Here is a 20,334-nt window from a genome sequence, read left to right on the forward strand (position 1 = left end):
TCTGCCATAGGGGCCACAGGATCTCTGCTGTAACTATTACGATGATAAAATAGAACAATTCTTTTTATTGTGGTAAAAGCAGAACATAAAGCTTACCATTTAAACCAACCCAAAGTGTACAATTCAGTGGCATTAAGCACAATCCCTACTATCTAGTTCCAGGGCTTTTTCATCACCTCAGGGTCATTGCTTTAAAAGGCACCTGGCGCTCATTTACAGCTACGACTCACAGCCAGGGGTTAGACAGACCCCAGTTTAGAGATGCGAAAACAGGAAGAAATCATGGGTTTTAGAATCCATGAAGCAGGGGATGATTATTACTCTGGGTGAACCGGGGTGGGAGGAGGTTTATAGCGGTGCCTAGTACAAGAAAGGAGGCGATTGTAGCTCAGGGGTTTGGGGTTCCTTCAGATCTCTGATGGTTTCTCAACCTCTCTGTGAGTTTTTATCCTCAGTGGTAAACAGGACTGATAACCGAACACTCACAGGTGTTTGCCACAGGTCAGTGCTTCACACATCTCTGAGTATTTGGTCCTCAAAGAAGGGGAAACCGAGGCACAAAGACGTTTGTTTTGGGCCTTTGTGCCACACGCAGGCAAGTGGCACAGGTGGGCTTTGAACCTGGGACATCTCTCTTCAGAATCCCAGTCTCTAACCCATTAGGGAACTCTGCTTACGGACCTCCTTATTTATCAGTAAGCATAATGCTATACATCCCTATAAATAATAGTAAGGATAATGAGTAAAGTTCTCTGAGCCCCAGTTCCTGCCACATACTCACTGGTTGTGTGCAGGTGATTTTGGGCCTCTGAGTCTCAGTTTCCTCATTTGTAAAAAGGGTGATAACAGAACATAGCTCTCGGGAAGTGTAAATGATGAAACCCACATAAAGGGCTTAGCATTGTTAAACACTCTATAAAGGTAATGTTATAATTCTCGCTATTATGAGGGAGAGGGAACCTGGAGGCAGTGGATAGGGGTGCTTGGGGCATGCAGGCAGGGAGGGAGGCACAATCTGGACACAGGGTAACAGCGGAGTGGTAAGTGTGCTGGTCTGGGACTAGGCTTGAATGCTGGCTCTGCCATTGCCTGGCTGTGCAGCTCTGGGCAGGTGAATCCCCTTTTCTGAGCCCTGGTCTCCTCTGTGGATTGGGCCCTGGCAGCCATGAGGATGAAATTGGGAGAGGTGCCCTTTCCCACAGTATGTTGCCCGGGTGGCAGCCACACTCGATTATCTTCTCAGTGCCAGGCACTGTGCTGCTCCCTCACCTGCAGCCTTTTTCTACCCAGCCCGGTGGAGGGGGCATGTGCCCATTGTCTCAGCTCTGCCACTACCCTCTGGGTACCTTGGGGATGCCACTCATCCTTTTCATCTCTGAGTCTCCTTATCTGTAAATGGGGGTCACAAGAGGACGTGTGCTAGGAATTCCCTAGAAGGGCTTTGGGTCAGTGGTTCAGACCATGGGACCCCTTATCTGGTGAAGCTACTGGGATTCTGTAGATCACCTTTTGGGAGATGCAGAGATGAGGGACTCTGACTTCCCTGACTCCTCACTTAGTATTATTATTATTGTTCATACATATCATCATTATCATTATTACACAGTGCATGTCCTGCATCCCAAGAGCTTTTCAACACAGTCTTATTTAATTCTCACAGCAGCCCGACAAGGTAGGTAGGATCCCCTCATTTTATGAATCACAAAGCTGAATTTTGAACCCAAAGCTGTATGGCCCATCACTTGGACCCAGTGTCTGGTTCAAAGAAGAACGCATGAATTTATGAATGAATGAATGAAAGGCCACATCCTTTGAGCCAGTCAGTTATCTGGAGTCTGGCAAAGACCTCAATTCCCACCTCCACCCCGCCTCACCCCCACAGAGTCTCGGAGTAGGGTGGGACGGTGAGCAGGCGATATACCACTGGCCTGAATCATCCTGGGCTGAGTTATTCCTGGGGAATGATTCCACCTTCAGTAATCTCTGTGCCCAAACAGAGCCGCTTTGCCGGTGGCTGAAAGGGCAGTACCAATCTCCACCGTCAGATTCCCCCTGGCCCTGGGGCGTGGACGGACGGGTTGGGTCCTCAGCTTTGGGCTCCCGAGGATGTCGCGCGTCCCGCCTGGGGTTGGTGGGGAGGGGGGAGGCAGGAGCCCGGTGGGGGGCGTGCGCGGGGGTCACTCACCGGCACCCGGGGGCGCCCAAGCCAGCCAGAGCCAGAGCCAGAGCGGCAGCAGCGGCGGCGGCCAGGCGGAGGGGGCGGCTCGGGTCTTGACGGCGCTCATCCTGGACCTCCCGCAGGGTCGCGCCTCCTCCCTGGCACCCACGGCGTCCGCCGCTGGTTCTGATCCCGGAGTTTCCGCCCCAAAATCCCTCCGAGGATGGTCAGGTAGGGCCGCCATAGCCAGAGGGTGGGGAGCCGAAATCCTGTCCTTCTCTCTTGGGGACAGACGCGGTTTGCGCCCGGGCGCACGAGGAATCTGCCGCCGGCCCGCGAGGTCCCACCTCTTCTCGCCGCGTCACGGGTAATGCGAAACCCTGACGCGGTTACTGGGCGCGCCTCCGCGTGTGCGCACGCGCAACGCTCGCCGCCGACTCCCTGCTGGGCCCTGGGAGGTGGGTAACTGATAAGAAAAGCCCCAGGCAAAGGCGAGGTAATTGAGGCACAAAGAGAGATTCAGCACAGTACCATCGGCCCGCGGCTGGGGGCGGATCTGAGATTCGAACCCAAAATCGGGCAGAGCCTGAGCTCCTTAGCTAATCACCATGCTGTCCTTGCACCGCTCAAGTCTAAACCCACGGACTCTGGGGTCACGCAAGGCCGGGCCTCAAATTGGCTAAACTGCTTCTCTTAGGCCCTCAGTCTCTTCCTTTGGAAAATGGGCATAATAACAGTTGCCTCACAGGGGCAACTGTCAGTCAGGTTTCAATGAAGAATAGCTTAGCCCAGTTCCTGAAATACACTTTGTGCTCAATAAACATCAGAAAACAATAACAATTTATTATTATTATTCTTATATAAGAATATAATTCTGTATGTTATATACAGGTCGCTGAGTAAGAAAGTTTTTTTCATTAAGATTTTTTTTTAATTTTCATTAAAAAATTATTACAGCAGTTGTAGGTTTACAGAACAATCATGCAGAAACTATGGAGTTCCTATATACTTTCCCCACCCACCTCTCCCCCGTTTCCCCCATTTTTACCATTTTGCTTTACTGTGGTACTTTTGTCCCAACTGATGGCACAATGTTATTAGAATTGTTATTTTAACTATAGTTCATTGTTTACATTGGGGTTCACATTTTGTGTGGTGTGATTCTATGGTTTCTTTTTTTTTCAATTTTTAAAATTCTAGTCACATACATACATACGACCTAAAATTTCCCATTTTATCCCCTTTCAATTAAACAATTCAGCGGGGTTAATTACCTCGACAGCGTGGTGCTACCATCATCACCATTCATTACCCAAACTTCACTTGGCCTGTATTCACTGAGCTGAGCAGTGTTCAAGGCACTGGGGGATTCAGCAGAAAATAATACAGACAAAACCCTTGCCCTTCAGGAGCTGACGTTCCAGCTGATGGTGGAGGGAAACAGACCATGGACATATTAATACACAGAACAGCATCGCGTCTGGAGGTGAATAGGGCTGTGTGACCGCACTGCTGGGAGAGGGCTGGAGAGAGGTGGGGGGTGGCCGCCAGGGAGGTCTGGAAAGGCCTTGGGGAGAGCAAGGCCCCGGAACAAAGGTGAGGGAGTAAGAGGTGCAGACATTCGCGGGAAAGAGCATTTCAGGCGGTGGAAATAGCGAGTGCTGAGGTGGGAGGTACCTGCTGTATGCCCTGGTGAACACTGAGGAGGCTAATGTGGCTGGAGGGGCCTGAGGATGGAGTAGGGGAACAGAATTCACTCACTGAATTCACAGAGACCTTCTGATGTGGGGCTTTCCATATACTCAAATTACGGCAAGGAAACAGAGTTCTGGAGGGTCCTTCGATTCCTTTCAGCCCCTAACGCTCTGCTACCTCTGTTTGAATGCTCCCAGTGACAGGGAGGTCACTACCTCATTCAGAGCTCTGACTCCCTGTTGGGCAGCTCCAGCTTCACCAGCTCTTTGACTACTTCTCAATCCCTGGTACCTGTGAATGTGACCTTGTTTGGATGTATGGTTTTTGCAATGTAATCAAGTTAAGATGAGGTCATACTGGAGTGGGGAGGGGGTCCTAATTCAATATGACTGTGTCCTTATAAGAAGAAAAGAGACAGGCATGTAGCGGACAAGGCCCCGTGGAGATCCACGGGGAGAAGAAGGCAAGCAGAGATGGAGGCAGAGATTAGAGTTTTGCTGTCACAAGCCAAGGAAACGCCTGTCCTGCACCCTGAAACTGGAAGAGGCAAGGAGGCGTTCTCTTCTAGAGACCCCTAGAAGGAGCATAGTCCTACTGACACCTTGATTTTAGATTTCTAACCTCTAGACTGTTAGGGAATAGATCCCTGTTGTCTTAAGCCACCCAGCTTGTGGTAATTTGTTATGGCAGCCCTAGAAAATAGGTACAGCCAGGAATTCCATTTCTAGGTATATAGAGTTTCACCTCACCCAGTTGAGGTGAAACTGTATGCCCACATGCAAATTGATACATGAATGTTCATGACAGTGTTGCCATTACCCAGAAATGGAAACAACCCAAATGCCCATCGACTGATGAATGGCTAAAGAAAATGTGGCATATCTGCATGACAGAAATAATTCAACCATGAAAAGAAATGAAGAACCGATTTATATACAGATTGTGCAACAGGACTGAATATACAAACTCAGAAATGGACAACACAATACTACCTAACTGTAATACAATTATGTTAAAACATTGAATGAAGTGGAATGTGAGAATGATAGAGGAAGGAGGACTGGGGACATAAATGAAAGCAGAAAGAAAGATAGATGATAAAGATTGAGATGGTGTAATCTAGGAATGCCTAGAGTGTATAATGATAGTGACTACGTGTACAAATTTAAAAAATGTTTTTGCATGAGAAAGTACAAAGGAATGTCATTACTGTAGGGTGCTGAAAATAGATGGTAATTAATATTTTAAAATTTCAACTTATGTGTGAGACTAAAGCAAAAAATGTTTATTTGGTACAAAATTTATATTTTGACTAGTGCATTTCCTAATATAACTTATGTAGATAGCTTGATTGAACACCATAACTACTTGGAACCTTGGGTAGGACGTGAGATTTTGTTGGTTTGTCCAGAGTGATCCCTGATGAATCCCAGAGTGATTTGATCAGTGAGTGGAAAAGTATTTGCAAAGCCCCCTTCGGGGAATGGTGAGAACGGGGAGAAATTCAACTTCCCCATGTTGAATTCTTGATATTCTCACAAGCAGTGTGGACAACCAAAGCTACAGACTGAGCCCCCAGTCTTGGGGTTTGTTCATATGAAACTTAACCCCACAAAGGATAGGTCAAGCCTACTTAAAATTAGGCCTAAGCGTCACCCCCAAGAGAATCTCTTTTGTTGCTCAGATGTGGCCTCTCTCTCCAGCCAACACAACAAGCAAACTCACCACCCTCCCCCTGTCTATGTGGGACATGACTCCCAGGGGTGTGGACCTTCCTGGCAACGTGGGACAGAAATCCTAGAATGAGCTGAGACTCAGCATCAAGGGATTGAGAAAAACCCTAGAATGAGCTGAGACTCAGCATCAAGGAATTGAGAAAACCTTCTTGACCAAAAGGGAAAGAGTGAAATGAGACAAACTGTCAATGGCTGAGAGATTCCAAACAGAGTCGAGAGGTTATCCTGGAGGTTATTCTTATGCATTAGGTAGATATCACCTTGTTATTCAAGATTTAATGGAGAGGCTGGAGGGAACTGCCTGAAAATGTAGAGCTATGTTCCAGTAGCCATGTTTCTTGAAGATGATTGTATAATGATATAGCTTTCACAATGTGACTGTGTGATTGTGAAAACCTTGTGTCTGATGATCCTTTTGTCTACCTTGTCAACAGATGAGTAGAACATATGGAATAAAAATAAATAATAGGGGGAACAAATGTTAAAATAAATTTAGATTGAAATGCTAGTGATCAATGAAAGGGAGGGATACGGGGTATAGTATGTATATATTTTTTTCTGTTTTCATTTTATTTCTTTTTCTGAATAGATGCAAATGTTCCAAGAAATGATTATGATGATGAATATGCAACTATGTGCTGATATTGTGAATTACTGATTATATATGTGGAACGGAATGATCAAAATAGGAATGTTTGCATTTGCTTTGTGTTTTTTGGTATTTAAAAAAATAAAATGAAAAAATTAAAAAAAAAAAAGAAAGAAAACTGATTTATGCTACAACATGAATGGGCCTAGAAAACATTATGGTCAGTGAAAGAAGCCATTCATAAAAGCCACATATTGTATGATTCCGTTTATATACAACGTTCAGAATAGGCAAATCCAGAGATCCAGAAAGAAGATTGGTTATTTGTCAGGGGCTGGAGGTGGGGGGGTAATGGGGAGTGACTACTAACGGGTAAGGGTTTCTTTTCAGGGTGATGAAAATATTCTGGAATTAGGTCATGGTGATGGTTGGACAACTCTATGAATAGACTAAAAGCTGTTGAATTGCACGCACACTTTGAAAGGGTGACTTGGATGCCTTGTGGATTATATCTTTTTTTTTTTTTTTTTTTAGCATGAGCAGTCTCCAGGAATAGAATCTGGGTCTCCAGCATGGCAGGCAAGAATCTGCCACTGAGCCACTGTTGCACTGCCTGTGGATTATATCTTAATAATGCTGTAAAATATCATAGCATTTAAACAAATAGAGGTAAAATTTATATGCAGATTTTATGTAAATGCCAAAGGGACAGTTTTTGATGAGTTTTTATGCATGCATGTACAACCAAGCACACCCCAGCCAAGGTTTAGAGAATTTCCAGCTCCCCAGCAAGTTCCCCAAAATTTCCCCGAGGTAACCACTGTTCTGATTTGTGTCACCACAGAAGATCTTTGCCTATTTTTGGATGATGGCATCCCAGGTGCCATTCCAGGCACTGGGGATTCTGCTGTGAACAAGACAGACAGAAATCCTTGCCCTCTTAAGGGGGACCCAGATGATAAACAAGCAAACAATATAATTTCAGTTACCGGTAAGTACATGGAGATCAATACATCTGGGTAAAGTAAGAGAGGGTGATGGGAGTGGGGTTATTTTAGTGAGGTGTCTGGGAAGGCATCTCTGAGGAAGTGACGTTTGAATGAAGGTCTGGCTGCTGAGAAATAGCGAGAAATGCAAAGAGCTGAGGGAAGAGTAGTCTAGACTGCAGTTACAGTAAGTTCAAAGGCCCTGTGGCCTGCTCTGCCGTTTGTCAGTGCCTGAGGTGGAGAGAGGTTGGTCTGGGAAGGATGCAGAAGCCCCTGGAACTGTTTCCAGTGAGGCTCAAAATAAGAATGAGGTGGAACTGGCCTGTAGCTTTGGGAATGTTCACCAGTCCCTGCTCCCCTTCCTTGAGAACTGTGTCCTTTCCACAGACTCATGCCCCTGAGGTTGTGTATGTCCCAGGAGGCTTTGACTTCCGGCCACAGTTGGGTGGACCAGCCCCTTGTCAACTGACCCAAGCTTCTCCTAGGAGCTTGGGCCTGGTAGATTGACCTGGAGCACAGTTAGTGGTTATAATTGCTCAAGCCCTAAAGATGTGGAGGCCTGAGAAGTGGGGTGGCTAACAAGCTCTTCCTTGTAAATGGAGGAAGTGGGAAAAGTGGTCTGCAGAGAGGGGAAAGAGATGGGGAGGAGCAGGAAGGCAAGTGCGAGGGCCTCAGAGTGGGAGGGGGGTGACAGAGAGATGCAGAGAGAGAAACAGACAAAAAGACCAGTAGAGATCTACAGGAAATTTACAGGGAATTCCACGCTGACAGTGTGGATGCTGCCATAAAGTTGGGCAGCATGGAGGCCCTTGGTCTGTTTTATGGGGAAGAAGATGCATTGAAGTTTCCAGCCAGAGATGACCTCATGGGGAGCTGGCATTTTTTCTGCAGAGCCTCAGAGTCTCTCTCTGATTCTCCCAGAGGTGCCGTGAGCTGCCTGTTATCATTTTCTGCCTCGACTAGCCAAATTGGTGTCTACTGTTTGCAACTAAGAGTGCTGGCCTGTAGCAGGTGATGGGGAATTTTGGGTGCCAGTGGGGACAGATAGAGTGTTGTCAGGGAAGGTCTGGTTGATTGTATGACTGTTGCCAGTTATTTGCTGTTCTCACTGCAAGAAGATTCTATTTCCTTGCCCCACTGACAGCAAGCATGGTCAGGGGATTTGCTTTGGTCAGCGAAATGTGAGTGGCAGGGATGGGGGCCGCTTTCCAGCAGAAGTTTGAAAACCTTGCCTGGTTCGGCCATTATCGCCCTTTTCCTTTGGTCACGATGACTGCCTGTTCCAGATGGGGTTGCTTCTTCAGCCATGAGCCCAGGATGAAGAGGATGTGCAGCCAACATGTAACATGAGCAAGGAATTGTAGATGTAAAGCACTAAGATTGGGGGGTTTGTTATTGTAGCAAAAGCTAAAGAAAGCTGCTTGAAACAAAAATCATCTCCGAAGTGATGAGTTTGAGCAGAGACCAAAATGAAGTAAATTCAGGAATGCCTGGGGTGGTGGTGGATTAAAGCATTCCAGGCAGATGGAACTGGCAGGTACAAATGCCCCAGGGCAGAGGGAGCTGAGTGAATACAAACGAAGTTAAAGGGAGGGACACTGGCTAGCTATCCACTAAACTCACTTTCTCTTCCTCTTGGCACTCAAGTAGATTTATGCTTCTCAGCCTCTCTCTGTTCCTTGTGGTTCTGGGACCTAGAGAAGGTCAGGGTCACAGCTAGAAGGAGCCTGGATTCCTGCATGGCTGTGTGGGGCAGAGTCTCCCTTGTGACCTGCACTGGGCTATGCCATGAGTGAGGAAGACACTTTTACTGAATTAAACCACTCACATTTTGGAGCTATTTATTGCAGCAGTTAGCCTGCCCTGGCTAACACTGGTCAGGGTGGCTGGAGAGAGGATGCATGAAGCTCACAGATATGTGAGCCAGGTGTTCTAGTTTTCTAGCTGCCGGAATATAATATACCAAAAACAGAATGGCTTTTAAAAAAAGAAATTTAATAAGTTGCTAGTTTACAGTTTTAAGTCCCAATTAAAACAAGTCTGTAGAAATGTCCAATTAAAGGCATCCATCCAGGGAAAGATACCTTGGTTTAAGAAGGCCGATGAAATTCAGGGTTTCTTTCTCAATGGAAGGGCAAATGGCGAACACAGCAGAATTTCTCTCTCATCTGGAAAGGCACATGGTGAACATAGTCAGGGTTCCTCTCTCATCTGGAAGGGCACTTGGCGAGAATGGCGTCATCTGCTAGCTTCTTCTCCTGGCTTCCTGTTTCCTGAAACTCCCCAGGAGTCATGTTCCTTCTTCCTCTCCAAAGGTCACTGGCTGGTGGACTCTGCTTCTCGTGGCTATGTCGTTCTACTCTGCTCTCTCCAAATCTCTCATTCTCCAAAATGTTTCCTCTTTTATAGGACTTCAGAAACTTATCAAGACCCACCCAAATGGGTGGAGACATGTCGTCACCTAATCCAGTTTAACAACCACTCTTGATTAAACCACATCTCCAGGGAGATGATCTAATTACAGTTTCAAACATACAGTATTGAATAGGGATTATTCTGCCTTTACGAAATGGGATTTAGATTAAAACATGGCTTTTCTAGGGGACATACATCCTTTCAAACCAGCGTACCAGGCAAGGCCCTGTGGGGCCACAGGACCAAGTTCTGGCCAATGGCATGTGAGCAGCTGTGATCCAAGGAGCTTCTCAGCCCTCTTTGAGGACATTTGTACAGTTCTATTGGGTGGGTGGGGGGGGGGGACATCACAATGATTCTTAGCATTTCCAAGGGGCAAGGGGCATTGCTGCAGCCCGGCCAAGGGACGATGGAAAGCTGGCTGGTGCTGAGGTGGTGGTGGCAGTATCACCACTGAGATCCAGCTGGGCCCTGTAACCACCTGAGCAGGAAACAACAGACTCATCCTTTGACAGCCCAGGGAAGTGGGGAAAAAGAGGGGAGGGTGGGGAGGGAGAGTTTAGGGCAGGGGCCCAGGGTAGGGAGGGAACCGGCTAGACACTGGGGGATCCCAGCCAGTCTGGACTCTTGGACACACAGGACAAGGTCCCCTTCAAATGGCTTTCCAGAGTAGCCACTGAATCTGCAGTCTCTGCATAATTAGAATTTAGAGCTGTGCTGTCCAACAGAGTAGCCACTAGCCACATGTGGCTATTTAAATGAAAATGAATGAACAGTAAGTAAAATTATAGTAAAATAAAAAATTCCTCTGTTGCATCGGCCGCATTTTAGGTGCTTAAATAGCCACATGTGTGGGACCACATTGTATTAGCCTGTGCAGAAATGCAACGTTTCCATCACTGCAGAAAATTCTATTGAACAGTGTGGTCATTGAATCAGGTAGATTTGGATTATCATGTGTGGCTGGATGATCTAGGGTGAGTCGCTGCCCCTCTCTGAACCTCACTTTTTATTCTATGTACACAAGCTCTATGTACATTCTAGTTCTACTTACATGGAAGGGGGGCGGCCCATGAGGGGTAAGGAAGGGATCTTCTGGGAAGGAGCAACGCATTCCAGGCAACCTGGCTTTGAGACCAGCTCCACTGGATTCTACCTGTGTGACCTTGGGACAGTCACTGGACCTCTCTCTGAACCTCACTTGCTTTGTAAAATGGAGGTGAACTATCCTTCCCTCAAGGGTGCAGTGAGGATGCTATGACACACAAATTACTTCATGTGACTCACGGCCAGCCCCTGGAGAGGCTGCCACAGAAGATCAGAACTCAGGGCTGCCAGTGTCACGGCTGATCTCAGTGGTGTGTTGGCTGGCTTGGCGCTGGCCATTGACGGTCCCTCGCCTGCTAGATGCACCCACACAGGAGTTTTATCCATACGCATTTCCCCTTTGCTTGCCATCTGTATTAGTTAGGGTTCTTTTTTTTTTTTTTTAAGACTGTCTTCTCTTTTTATATATATATATATATATTTTTTTTTATTTGATAAAACTTAAGAATGCAAACATTCTTAACATACAAACGTTCCATACATGGTGTACAATCAGTTGCTCACAGTATCATCACATAGTTGTGTATTCATCACCATGATAATTTTTTTGAACATTTGCATCACTCCAAAAAAGAAATAAAAAAGAAAAAAAGAAAAAACTCATATATGCTGTGCTGGTTTGAAAGGAAGTATGCCCCCTAGAAAAGCCATGTTTTAATCAAGATCTAGTTAGGGTTCTTTATAGAAGCAGAATCAACAGGAAATATTCGTAAATATAAGATGTATAAAAGTATCTCATGTAACTGTGGGAATGCAGAGTCCAAAATCTGTAGGGCAGGCTGTGAAGCTGATGATTCCGATGGAGGGTCTGGACAAACTCCACAGGAGAGGCTCGCTGGCCGGCCGAAGAAGGAAGGGAGCCTGTCTCTTCGGAATCCTCCTTAAATGGCTTCCAGTGATTAGATTAAGCATCACTCATTAAAGAAGACACTCCCCTTGGCTGATTACAAATGGAATCAGCTGTGGATGTAGCCGACGTGATCATGATTTAATTCTATGAAATGTCCTCATTGCAACAGACAGGTCAGCACTTGCCCAACCAGACAAACAGGTACCACCACATGGCCAAGTTGACACATGAACCTGACCATGACACCATCCAACATGATTCTCCAGTGAAGGGGTATTAAACAAAAAGCTCAAAATTGAGGGGCTGATTGTGTTCACACATGCATCGTGAGGACTTCCTGGGGTTTTGACCACCTCCCCAGCTTCTCTGCATTTGGGAAATTTAAAAATTTTCTTTTTAAAAATGGCACAAAAACTATGGATAAGCTAATTAAGATTCCGTTTCAGGTGGTTAAACTTTTCATGTTAATTGTAAAGATATTTATTTGTATCTTCATATTTTCCTAAACTCAGGAAATTATTTGGTAACATAGATCTCCACTATAGCAGAACTTTCTACTTGATTTTTTGAGAACATTCACAATTTTGGCAGCTGATCAAATGGCATCTGCGTTAGTGTTGAATGCTTAGAATTTAAGAACTTTGCTATCTGAATTTGTAGGTTTTTTCCCTTGTTGCCTTAATTTTAAATTAGTTTATAAAACTTGCTGCACAAACACAGGCTTCACAATGAGTCTATGGATACTTCATTTAAATATGCCTATGGTTAAGCTAAGGTATCCATTTTTGGTGGTTCTAAGTGTATTGTTTGTTTTCTTAAACAAAAAAATTAGGGGGAAAAAAGGCACAAAAAATAAGCTGTGAGAGTAGAGGGCATATTTTGGGGTGTCTGCCCAGTTTACAAGCCAATGATCCTCTCTTTTTCTAAGCAGGGACAACCCTCCCCCCACCCCCACCCCCAAGTTAGGGCTGAGCCCTGGAACTCTGATTGCACAAAATGTCCCTGCCCCTCCCCATCCCCACTCCAGCCACAGGGATTGGATCAGTGATGGCCTGGTCCCAGTGAGCCAATCAGCTGCCTTCTCCAGGGGTTTCAGAAATGAGGCAAAGGGATTCTGATTCAGTCAGGCTGCTGCCTTGAGCAGAGGTGGGGAGGATCTGGAAGCTTGGGGATGGCTGGATTTCTCCACAAGGACAGAGGAGCAGAGAGAGCCCATCTGGAGAGAGAGAGGGAACTGTGAATTCCTGGCCTCTGGAGAAGAGATTACAGGGAGTTGGGGGAGGCTAAGAGGCCAAAAGCCACTGCCCAGCTTCCAGCAGTTTTCCTGCATTCCCACCAGGCAGCACTGGCTGTAGCGGTAGATTGCAAAAATGTCCCACCAAGAGATGGAGTCATGTGAACATCGAGAAGAGAGAGCATACGGAGAAAGGCCAGTTGTCCCAGCCGAGATTATCCCAGTCCAGCCTGCCAAGGCCCCAGAGAGGCACAAGTGAGCCTGGCCTGAGCCCCGAACTGCTCCCCACAAGCCAACCCCAATCAGCGACCCACAGAGTAGCATGTTAGGCAAATGGTTATTATTTCAAGCTACTTAGTTTAGAGGTAGCCTGTTACACAGCAAACTCTGGTACTTATTCCTGGAACTCTTCCTGGATTCTTTCATAAATTCCTCTGTTTATTTTTCTTGGGCTACCTAAGGGATTTTTCTTTGGCTTGCAGCCCATGTGTTTTAAGGAACACGGATTGCTGTGTCCCCTAAAGCACCTCCTGAGAATTGGTGAATTGGGCAGACTGGGTGTTGGAACCTAGTAAGAGGAGAGGAAGCAGTCTCTTGGCTTTCAACAAGATGAGGGCATCCCAAAGACAAATGCTGAGGAAACTGGAATGGGGAGAAATTCTCCTGTGGAGTCCCCGGCCAGGCTTCCTTTCCCACTCCTTGTGGCATCTCCTCTTGGGCTTGGAGGACAAGGGGCTACACTTCAGCTGCATATCCGTCTTCTCTGATTGTCAGTCCTGCAATGAAGAGAGAGAAATACTCATAATGACAATACTTGTGGCTTTTCCCCTGTCATCTTATTTATCCCCCCCACCCTTTCAAGGAGGTAATTATCATTACCCCTGTTTTATGAGCAACTGGGAGCCCAGAAAGATTAAAGGGCTCGCCCCAAGTTCCACAGGATAGTAGATGGCGAAGCTGGGAAGTGAAGCCCTCAGCTACAAAATGACAGGGAACCCCTCAGTCCTTGCGAGCTGTGGCATACATGTGTGGGGTGTCTCCCCCAGCCCATGCCCCTCTGTCCTCAGAACTGCCCCTCCCCACCAGGAGGACAAGGCAGCTGGTCTGAGCCTTATGACCTCATCTTCAAGGTCACAGTCAATTAGAGGAGGCTCATTCCTGCTGCACTGTGGCAGAGTCAGGAGTCTATAGTGGGCATATGGGTCTGGCCAAGATGGTGGGACAACAGGGAGTGATCCCTCCCACCTGCTCTCAGGGGTAAGGGCAGAGACCCAGGGGGCCTGGCCGAGGACCTTCACACCAGCCTGATTTTCTGCCCTTCTGCCTCAAGGAGCATCGTTTTGGAGTGAGATCTGGGCTCCGTTCAGCTGTGCGTCCTTGCGTGAGCTGATGGAGTTCTCAGAGCTTTAGTGTTACTCATTTGGAAAAGGAAGAAGATAACAGTCGCCACCTCCAAGAGCTGCTGTGATTTGAGGCTTCTGACATAACCGAGGGCCTGGGAAATTGAGACTGGCCCAGTGACGAAGCTGAAGTCAATGATTCAAGGTGGCCTGACCGTCCCCCACCCCAGAGGGGCCCACAGGGGCTGGTCGACTGGGGTCTGGGCCCCTGTCCCTGCAAACCATTCCAAGATTTCCCTTCCTCAGAATGCAGAGTGCCAAGGCTTAGGTCATGAATGATGGAAAGAGGCAGTGTCGGCTAGGAGCTAGAATAAGAGTGAAACAGGGTTATGGGTTCTAATCCCTCCTCTCCAGCTTGTGGGGCTTGGGGTGAGTCTCTTCTCTATGACCCTTGGTCAATGCTGATGGAAACAAGATCTTCATCCCCACCCCCCAGGGTTCTTGGGGGATTACATAGATTAATATTTAGAAAGCACATACCAGGCAATCAATAGGTGGTAAGATATTAATAGTGTTCTAATAACAACAAATACATAGAGGGTTAAAAGAGAAGTCAGATTCTGCTTCTCCTCTGCTCTAAAGCTTCCATGGCTCCCATCTTACTCGTAGCAAAAGCCACATCTTTTCATGGTCCACAAGTCTTACACCCTCAGACCTTTTCCTCTTTGACCTCATATCTCTCTTCTCTTCCCAGTCCTGGCTCTGCTCCAGCCACACTCGATTCCTTGAACTGCCTGGCTAATGCTGCTCAGGGCCTTTGCACATGCCATTCCCTCTGCTGGCTGTGCCCTTCCCCCAGATACTCCCAGGCTCCCTCCCTCTCTTCCTCCATGTCTTTGCTCATATGCCACCTTCTCAGGGAGGCCCAGCCTGACTTACTTATTTAAACTGCACCCCCACATTCCCTGTCCCCCTTCCTGGCTTTACTTCTTTCCCTAGTACTTGTTGTCACCCAGCACACCATCCATATTTTACTGGTTTATCGTGTTTAATGTCTGTGTCCCTGAGCAGGAAGCAAGTTCCACGTGGGCAGGGATTTTTCACTGTTATTTGCACGGTTCCTCCTGTGCCTGGCACACAAGAGAAACTCAACAGGCACGTGTAGAAGGGATGGTGAGAGGCATACCCTAATCCAGGCACTGACCTAGGCCCTTTAGAAATTGCAGCTCGTTTCTTTCTCACAACAACCCAGCAAGGCAGGTGCTGTCATTATCACCTCATTTTGCAGATGGGGAAACTGAGGCCCAGAGAAGTGAAGTGACTTGCCCACGGCCTCACGGCTGACAAAGGACAGGGCTGGCATGTGAACCCTGGCAGCCCAGCTCCGGTACTTATTTCTTTCCACTTCTGGGAACTGATGGACAGTCAGATGGACACATCGGGGGTCCCGGTGACTCTGTTGGAGTGGACCTAAAGCTCCTTGGGAGGACACTATTGATTTGGCCTCTGCCTTGCTGCAGAGTGGACTCTGTGCTTCGTGGGGGCTAGGACCAGGCGGACACTGGCTGGAGGACAGGGGTGAGGGAGAGAAGGCACCTCTGGCTCTGGACGATGGCGAAGCCTATGCCTCCGATCAGCATCACGGCCCCTGTAATGCCAGCAATGAGGAGGCCAATGGCAGCTCCTCCTGACAGGGTGAGGACGGGGTCCAGCTCGATGGGCTCAGCGACTGTGGGTTCCACGTTGGCTTCTGGGTACCAAAGAGGAGCAAGACTGAAGAGCCATTTCCTTCCATACCCCCACTCCCTGCCATCCCACCTCCTGAATGTCTCTTTAATCCACCTCTTCCCCCCATCCCCCTCCTTGGCCCCAGGTCTTGGCCCGCCCCCTCCCCCCTACCTGCTTGGTCTTCTGCCCTTCACCCCCACCCATCTCCCCATCACATGGAAGCCTCAGGGGTCCTTTTAAAGCTCAAAACCGACCCTGTTCCTTCCCTGCTCAGCACCCTGAATGACTCCCCAGCATCCTGGGGAGAAAGCCCGGCTCTGCCTGACCAGCTTCATTTCTTTCCACTCCTCCATTCAGTTTTCTAAGCTCACCTCATTCTCTTACCTCCAGATCTTTGTCCCTTTATGCCAATTTTCTCTCCAGTGGCCTGGATAATTCCTATGGATCCTAGTTCCAGCTCAGATGTCACCTCCTCCAGGAAGCGCTCCCTGATCCCCCAGTGCCCCCTCTGGGTTCTCATAGTCCTCTGGGTTCCTCCATCCCAGTCCTGCCCATTCTGGGAAAGCAACTATCTGGAGACAAGTCTGATTTCCACTGGACTGTGAGCCCCAGGAAGGCAGGCCTGGGAATGTCGCAGTCATTGCTGGGTCCATAGCACCACCTGGCATAGGCCAGGCTCATAGTAGGTGCTCAATAAACATTTTTTCATAGTTGATAAATGAGTAAAGAGGGTCTTGGAAGTATTGTCATTTGAATGGAGAGGTGGTACAAGATTTTAATTTTTGATGTCAGCTTCCAGTCCTGGCCAAGTTAGGATTTTCACTTCTGCCCTTCCTAGGTTGGTCCAGCTCTGGACTTTTACACATGCACCCCCTGTTCCCTTTCTCCTCTCCTTGGCCTGGTCCTCTGCATCCTTCTAGTCCTATCCCAGTCCCACATCCTCCATGAATAAAAACATTAAAAGTCATATTCATGAAAGCAGCTATTATTTAAAGTACCTGCTGCCTGACAGGTACTCCATGGGGCCTCATTTGTGTGTTACTTTTGTTCCTTATGATAACTCTGCAAAGGTAGGTGGGATCATTCTCATTTTACAGAAGAAGAAATCGAGGTCAGAGATAGGGAAGTCATTTGCCCAAAGCTGAGGAGGTGTGTAGGCAAGCTTTAAACCTGGGTTCAACCACTTCTCTGTTCCCAACAAGTGGCCATTCTTGTTATTGCTTCCTGAGTCTCCATCCAGAACACTGCACCCAGTAATAGTCACAAATTCTCACTAGCGATGATGATGATGATCATATTAATGAGTCAAGCTCACCCTCACTGTACCAGCAATATTATTTCACCTGCTTATCTTGTCCACCCTTTGGAGTGGTCACTACGTTTTCCCAATTTTACAGATGAGGAAACTGAGGCACAAAGAAGTCAAGGCACTGATTTACAGTCACACACAGCCAGAAAGGGGTGGAGCCAGAATCCAAATTCAGATCTCATGCTCGGAACCGCTTGCTGCTATTATGACCCACATTTTTTTGGAGGTGTGTGCTGAGGCTCCGAGAGGCAAAGGGGCTTCTCAAGTTCTAAGTGGTTGGAGCTGGGGCCCAGGCAGCCTGGTCCAGATCTGGGGCCGGGCATTGGTTAGCATTAGGCTTCTTTTCATGGTGGCCTCTCATCTGTAAAATGGGCCAACAATCCCCACCCCTCCAAGTGGACAAAGGACGGAATGACACCTTGGCCATGAGAAGGTCTAGAGGCTCATCGGGATGGGGAGGCAGCCACAGGGACCCGGGTGGGACTCACCTGCCAGCGAGACGGTCACGGGCTGGGAGGACAGCTGCCCCTCGCTGTTCTTGGCCGTGCACACGTAGGTCCCCAGGTGCTGCTGGGACAGTCGCCGGATGATCAGCCTCTCCCCCATCCCACAGGGCTCCCCGTCAAGCATCCAGCTCAGCACAGGCTCGGGGTTGCCATTCGCCAGGCACTGCAGGACCACCGAGTAGTTGAGTTCACTCTTGATGACGCCCAGGGTGGGCTGCGGGTAAGTGATGAGCAACACTGAGCCAGGGCCAGCTGTGTGGACAGAGAGCAAGGCCACTGGGTAAAGATGCTGGGAGGGGCTGGGCATTTCTTCCGCCCAGTACAGGGGCCATCAGTCATTCATTCATTCACCAACATGTGCGCTTGGAGTGCCTGGCACAGATACTGGGTGCGGCAGAGTTGCTGGTTGTCTGTGCCGTCCCCTCGCCCTAAGCGCTTATGCCTGCCAGCACCCGCCTCCCCTAGCCTGTGGGCTCTCGCTGCTGCCAGTGCCTGTTCTGCCCGTGCAGGAAATTAAGGCCATGAGCACTGGGAAGTGAGCACACCCAGAAGCATCCTCCGGCAGTGACTGACACGGGTTGGTGTGTGAATACCTCAGCTCCCTTGCTTTTGGGTGGGATGATCCCCGAGAAGCCTGCTCTCTCCCGTGTCCCTGGGTTTCCTCTCCCGTTCCCCAGTTCTCTAACCCCTCCCTCCAAAAAAGCCATCTGCCCTCAAATCCTTGCCTCAGGATCTGCTTCTGGGAGAAACTAATCTAAGACACTGGGGCTCAGAGCGCTGCAATAGACACAGACCCTGTCCTTGGGGAGCTGATAATCAAATGGGGAGAGAGTCAACAAAGAGACTGAGTACGCCCAGTGGTAGTAAGTGCTTTGAAAAAAAAAACTGAAGCGGGGGTGGGCTTGGACTGGAGGTGAAGTGAGCCCACTTCAGGTGCAGCAGGGAGGGCCTCTCTGAGGGGGGAACATTTGAGCAGAGACCTGATGGAGGTGAGGGAGGAGGTCACGTGGGTTTGAGGAGGGAATTCCAGGCAGAGGGGACAAACAGCAAGTGCAAAGGCCCTGAGGAGGAGGCGAGCAGAGAGGGAAAGGGGCAGGGGGTGGGAGAAGACGTCAGAGGGGAAACAGGGCAGAGCGTGCAGGGCCTCAAGGGACATGGTGAGGACTCTGACTTTCACCCTGAGTGAGAAGGGAGCCACGGAGGGTTCTGCTCAATGGAGACGTGAGACGATCTGGCTTAGTTTAAACTGTGTCCCTCTGGCTGCCGTGGGTGAAATAGATTTTAGGGTGCGGGGTAGAAACTGGAAACCCATGAGGAGGCGGCCAAGGTGGTCCAAGAGAGAGGATGGACCAGGGTGGAGGCTGAGGAGGTGGCAGATGGGGTGGATTATGGATTGTTTTGAAGGCAGAACCCACAGCATTTGCTGATGAGTTGAATGCAGGCAGGAGAGGAAAAGAGGAGTCAAGGGAGCCTCGGAGTTTGGGGCTGAAACCACAGGCTGCTGGGGACGCTCTTTATAGAGATGCCAAATACATTATCTTCACCACAGCTCTCTTTCTACAGCTTTTTTTTTTTCAGGTGAAAAAGACTCTGAGCATTAGAGAATTTAAGGCCCTGTGGTCCTTAGGTCAGAGGGTGGCACAGCTGGGATTTGAACCCTTGCAGGCTGATGTCACAGCTGTGCCGGGAACCTCCTCCCTGAACTGATTCTCATTTCAGCGCAATAGGAAAAGTGAAGCGCAAAGAACGGTAGCACAACCAGAGAGCTCCTGGAACACTTCCTTGAGGAGGCAGTGCCTGAAATAAGCCTTGAAGGAGGTGAAAGAACCAAACCTGTGGCCTCCTCTATTAAGTTCTTACTCTGAGCCTAGCATCGTTCTAAGTGCTGCCCCATGCGCCAGCTCCTAAGCACTGCGCATGCGTCAGCTCAAGTGAGACCATTTCCTGGCTGCTGAATTCATTTGGTAGGTTATGATCATCATCTAAAGCAGGAAATGAAATGCAATAGGAAAAAATCAGATGGCATACTCATGGCAATGATGAGAGCTGTCTCGGGAGACTCGGCTTTTAGTTAGCTGTGGTGTGTGTAGAAACACATGTCCTGGGTCATGATGGCAAAAGCTCAGAAGTCACTGCATTTACTCATCTAATCCCCACAACAACCCTGTGAGGCAGACATTATTGTCCCCCATTTTGATGGGAAATGAAGGCTCCAAGATGGCAAGTGCCTCGAAGTAATCTCGGCTAACATTCACCTTCCCTCTACCAGGCATTTTACGTGATTCGACTCAGTTACTCCTCACCACAACCATATGAGCTGATTTTACAGATGAGGAAACTGAGGCATACAGACAGGAAGTCACTTTTCCAAGGACACATGGTTGGTAAGTGATGGAGCAGGGGGTGGAGTCCTGCACTCATGACCACCAGCTCCTCCTAATTCTCCATTTGGAAAGGGCAGTCCAGGCTGAGAGTGGTAGAAGCAAAGGTGTGGATGTAGGGCTTTAGAAGGATTGGCCTCCAGATCCCAGAAATACAGATCAGTGGGCTTTAGCAGCCCATGAGTTTTCTGGGAAGCTAAAAATCCTTGGTGCAAAGGTAAGCTTCGATGCTGGCTCTCCCAATGTGTTGGGGATGTTGAGCTCATTTACCAAAGAGACACTGCATGGAAGAAGATAAGG

At 48.3% G+C, this 20,334-nt stretch overlaps 1 protein-coding gene across 7 annotated transcripts in view; it reads right to left on the reverse strand.

Moving 5' to 3' along the window:
* Positions 1-13,088: 13,088 nt before the first annotated feature.
* IGSF23 (immunoglobulin superfamily member 23) overlaps positions 13,089-20,334 on the reverse strand; it is a 47,016-nt gene continuing 39,770 nt past the window's right edge. For 6 of the 7 annotated variants that reach the window (XM_077131502.1, XM_077131501.1, XM_077131503.1 and 3 more), the window contains 3 exons: positions 17,636-17,905; positions 15,707-15,860; positions 13,089-13,546 (listed from right to left, as the gene is read on the reverse strand). In XM_077131502.1, coding sequence (XP_076987617.1) covers positions 13,513-13,546; positions 15,707-15,860; positions 17,636-17,905 — 458 coding nt within the window. In that variant the 3' untranslated portion in view covers positions 13,089-13,512. The other variant, XR_013163406.1, reaches the window with a different exon arrangement.

The sequence above is a fragment of the Tamandua tetradactyla genome, chromosome 16 (genome assembly GCF_023851605.1).
Source record: "Tamandua tetradactyla isolate mTamTet1 chromosome 16, mTamTet1.pri, whole genome shotgun sequence".
NCBI lineage: Eukaryota > Metazoa > Chordata > Mammalia > Pilosa > Myrmecophagidae > Tamandua > Tamandua tetradactyla.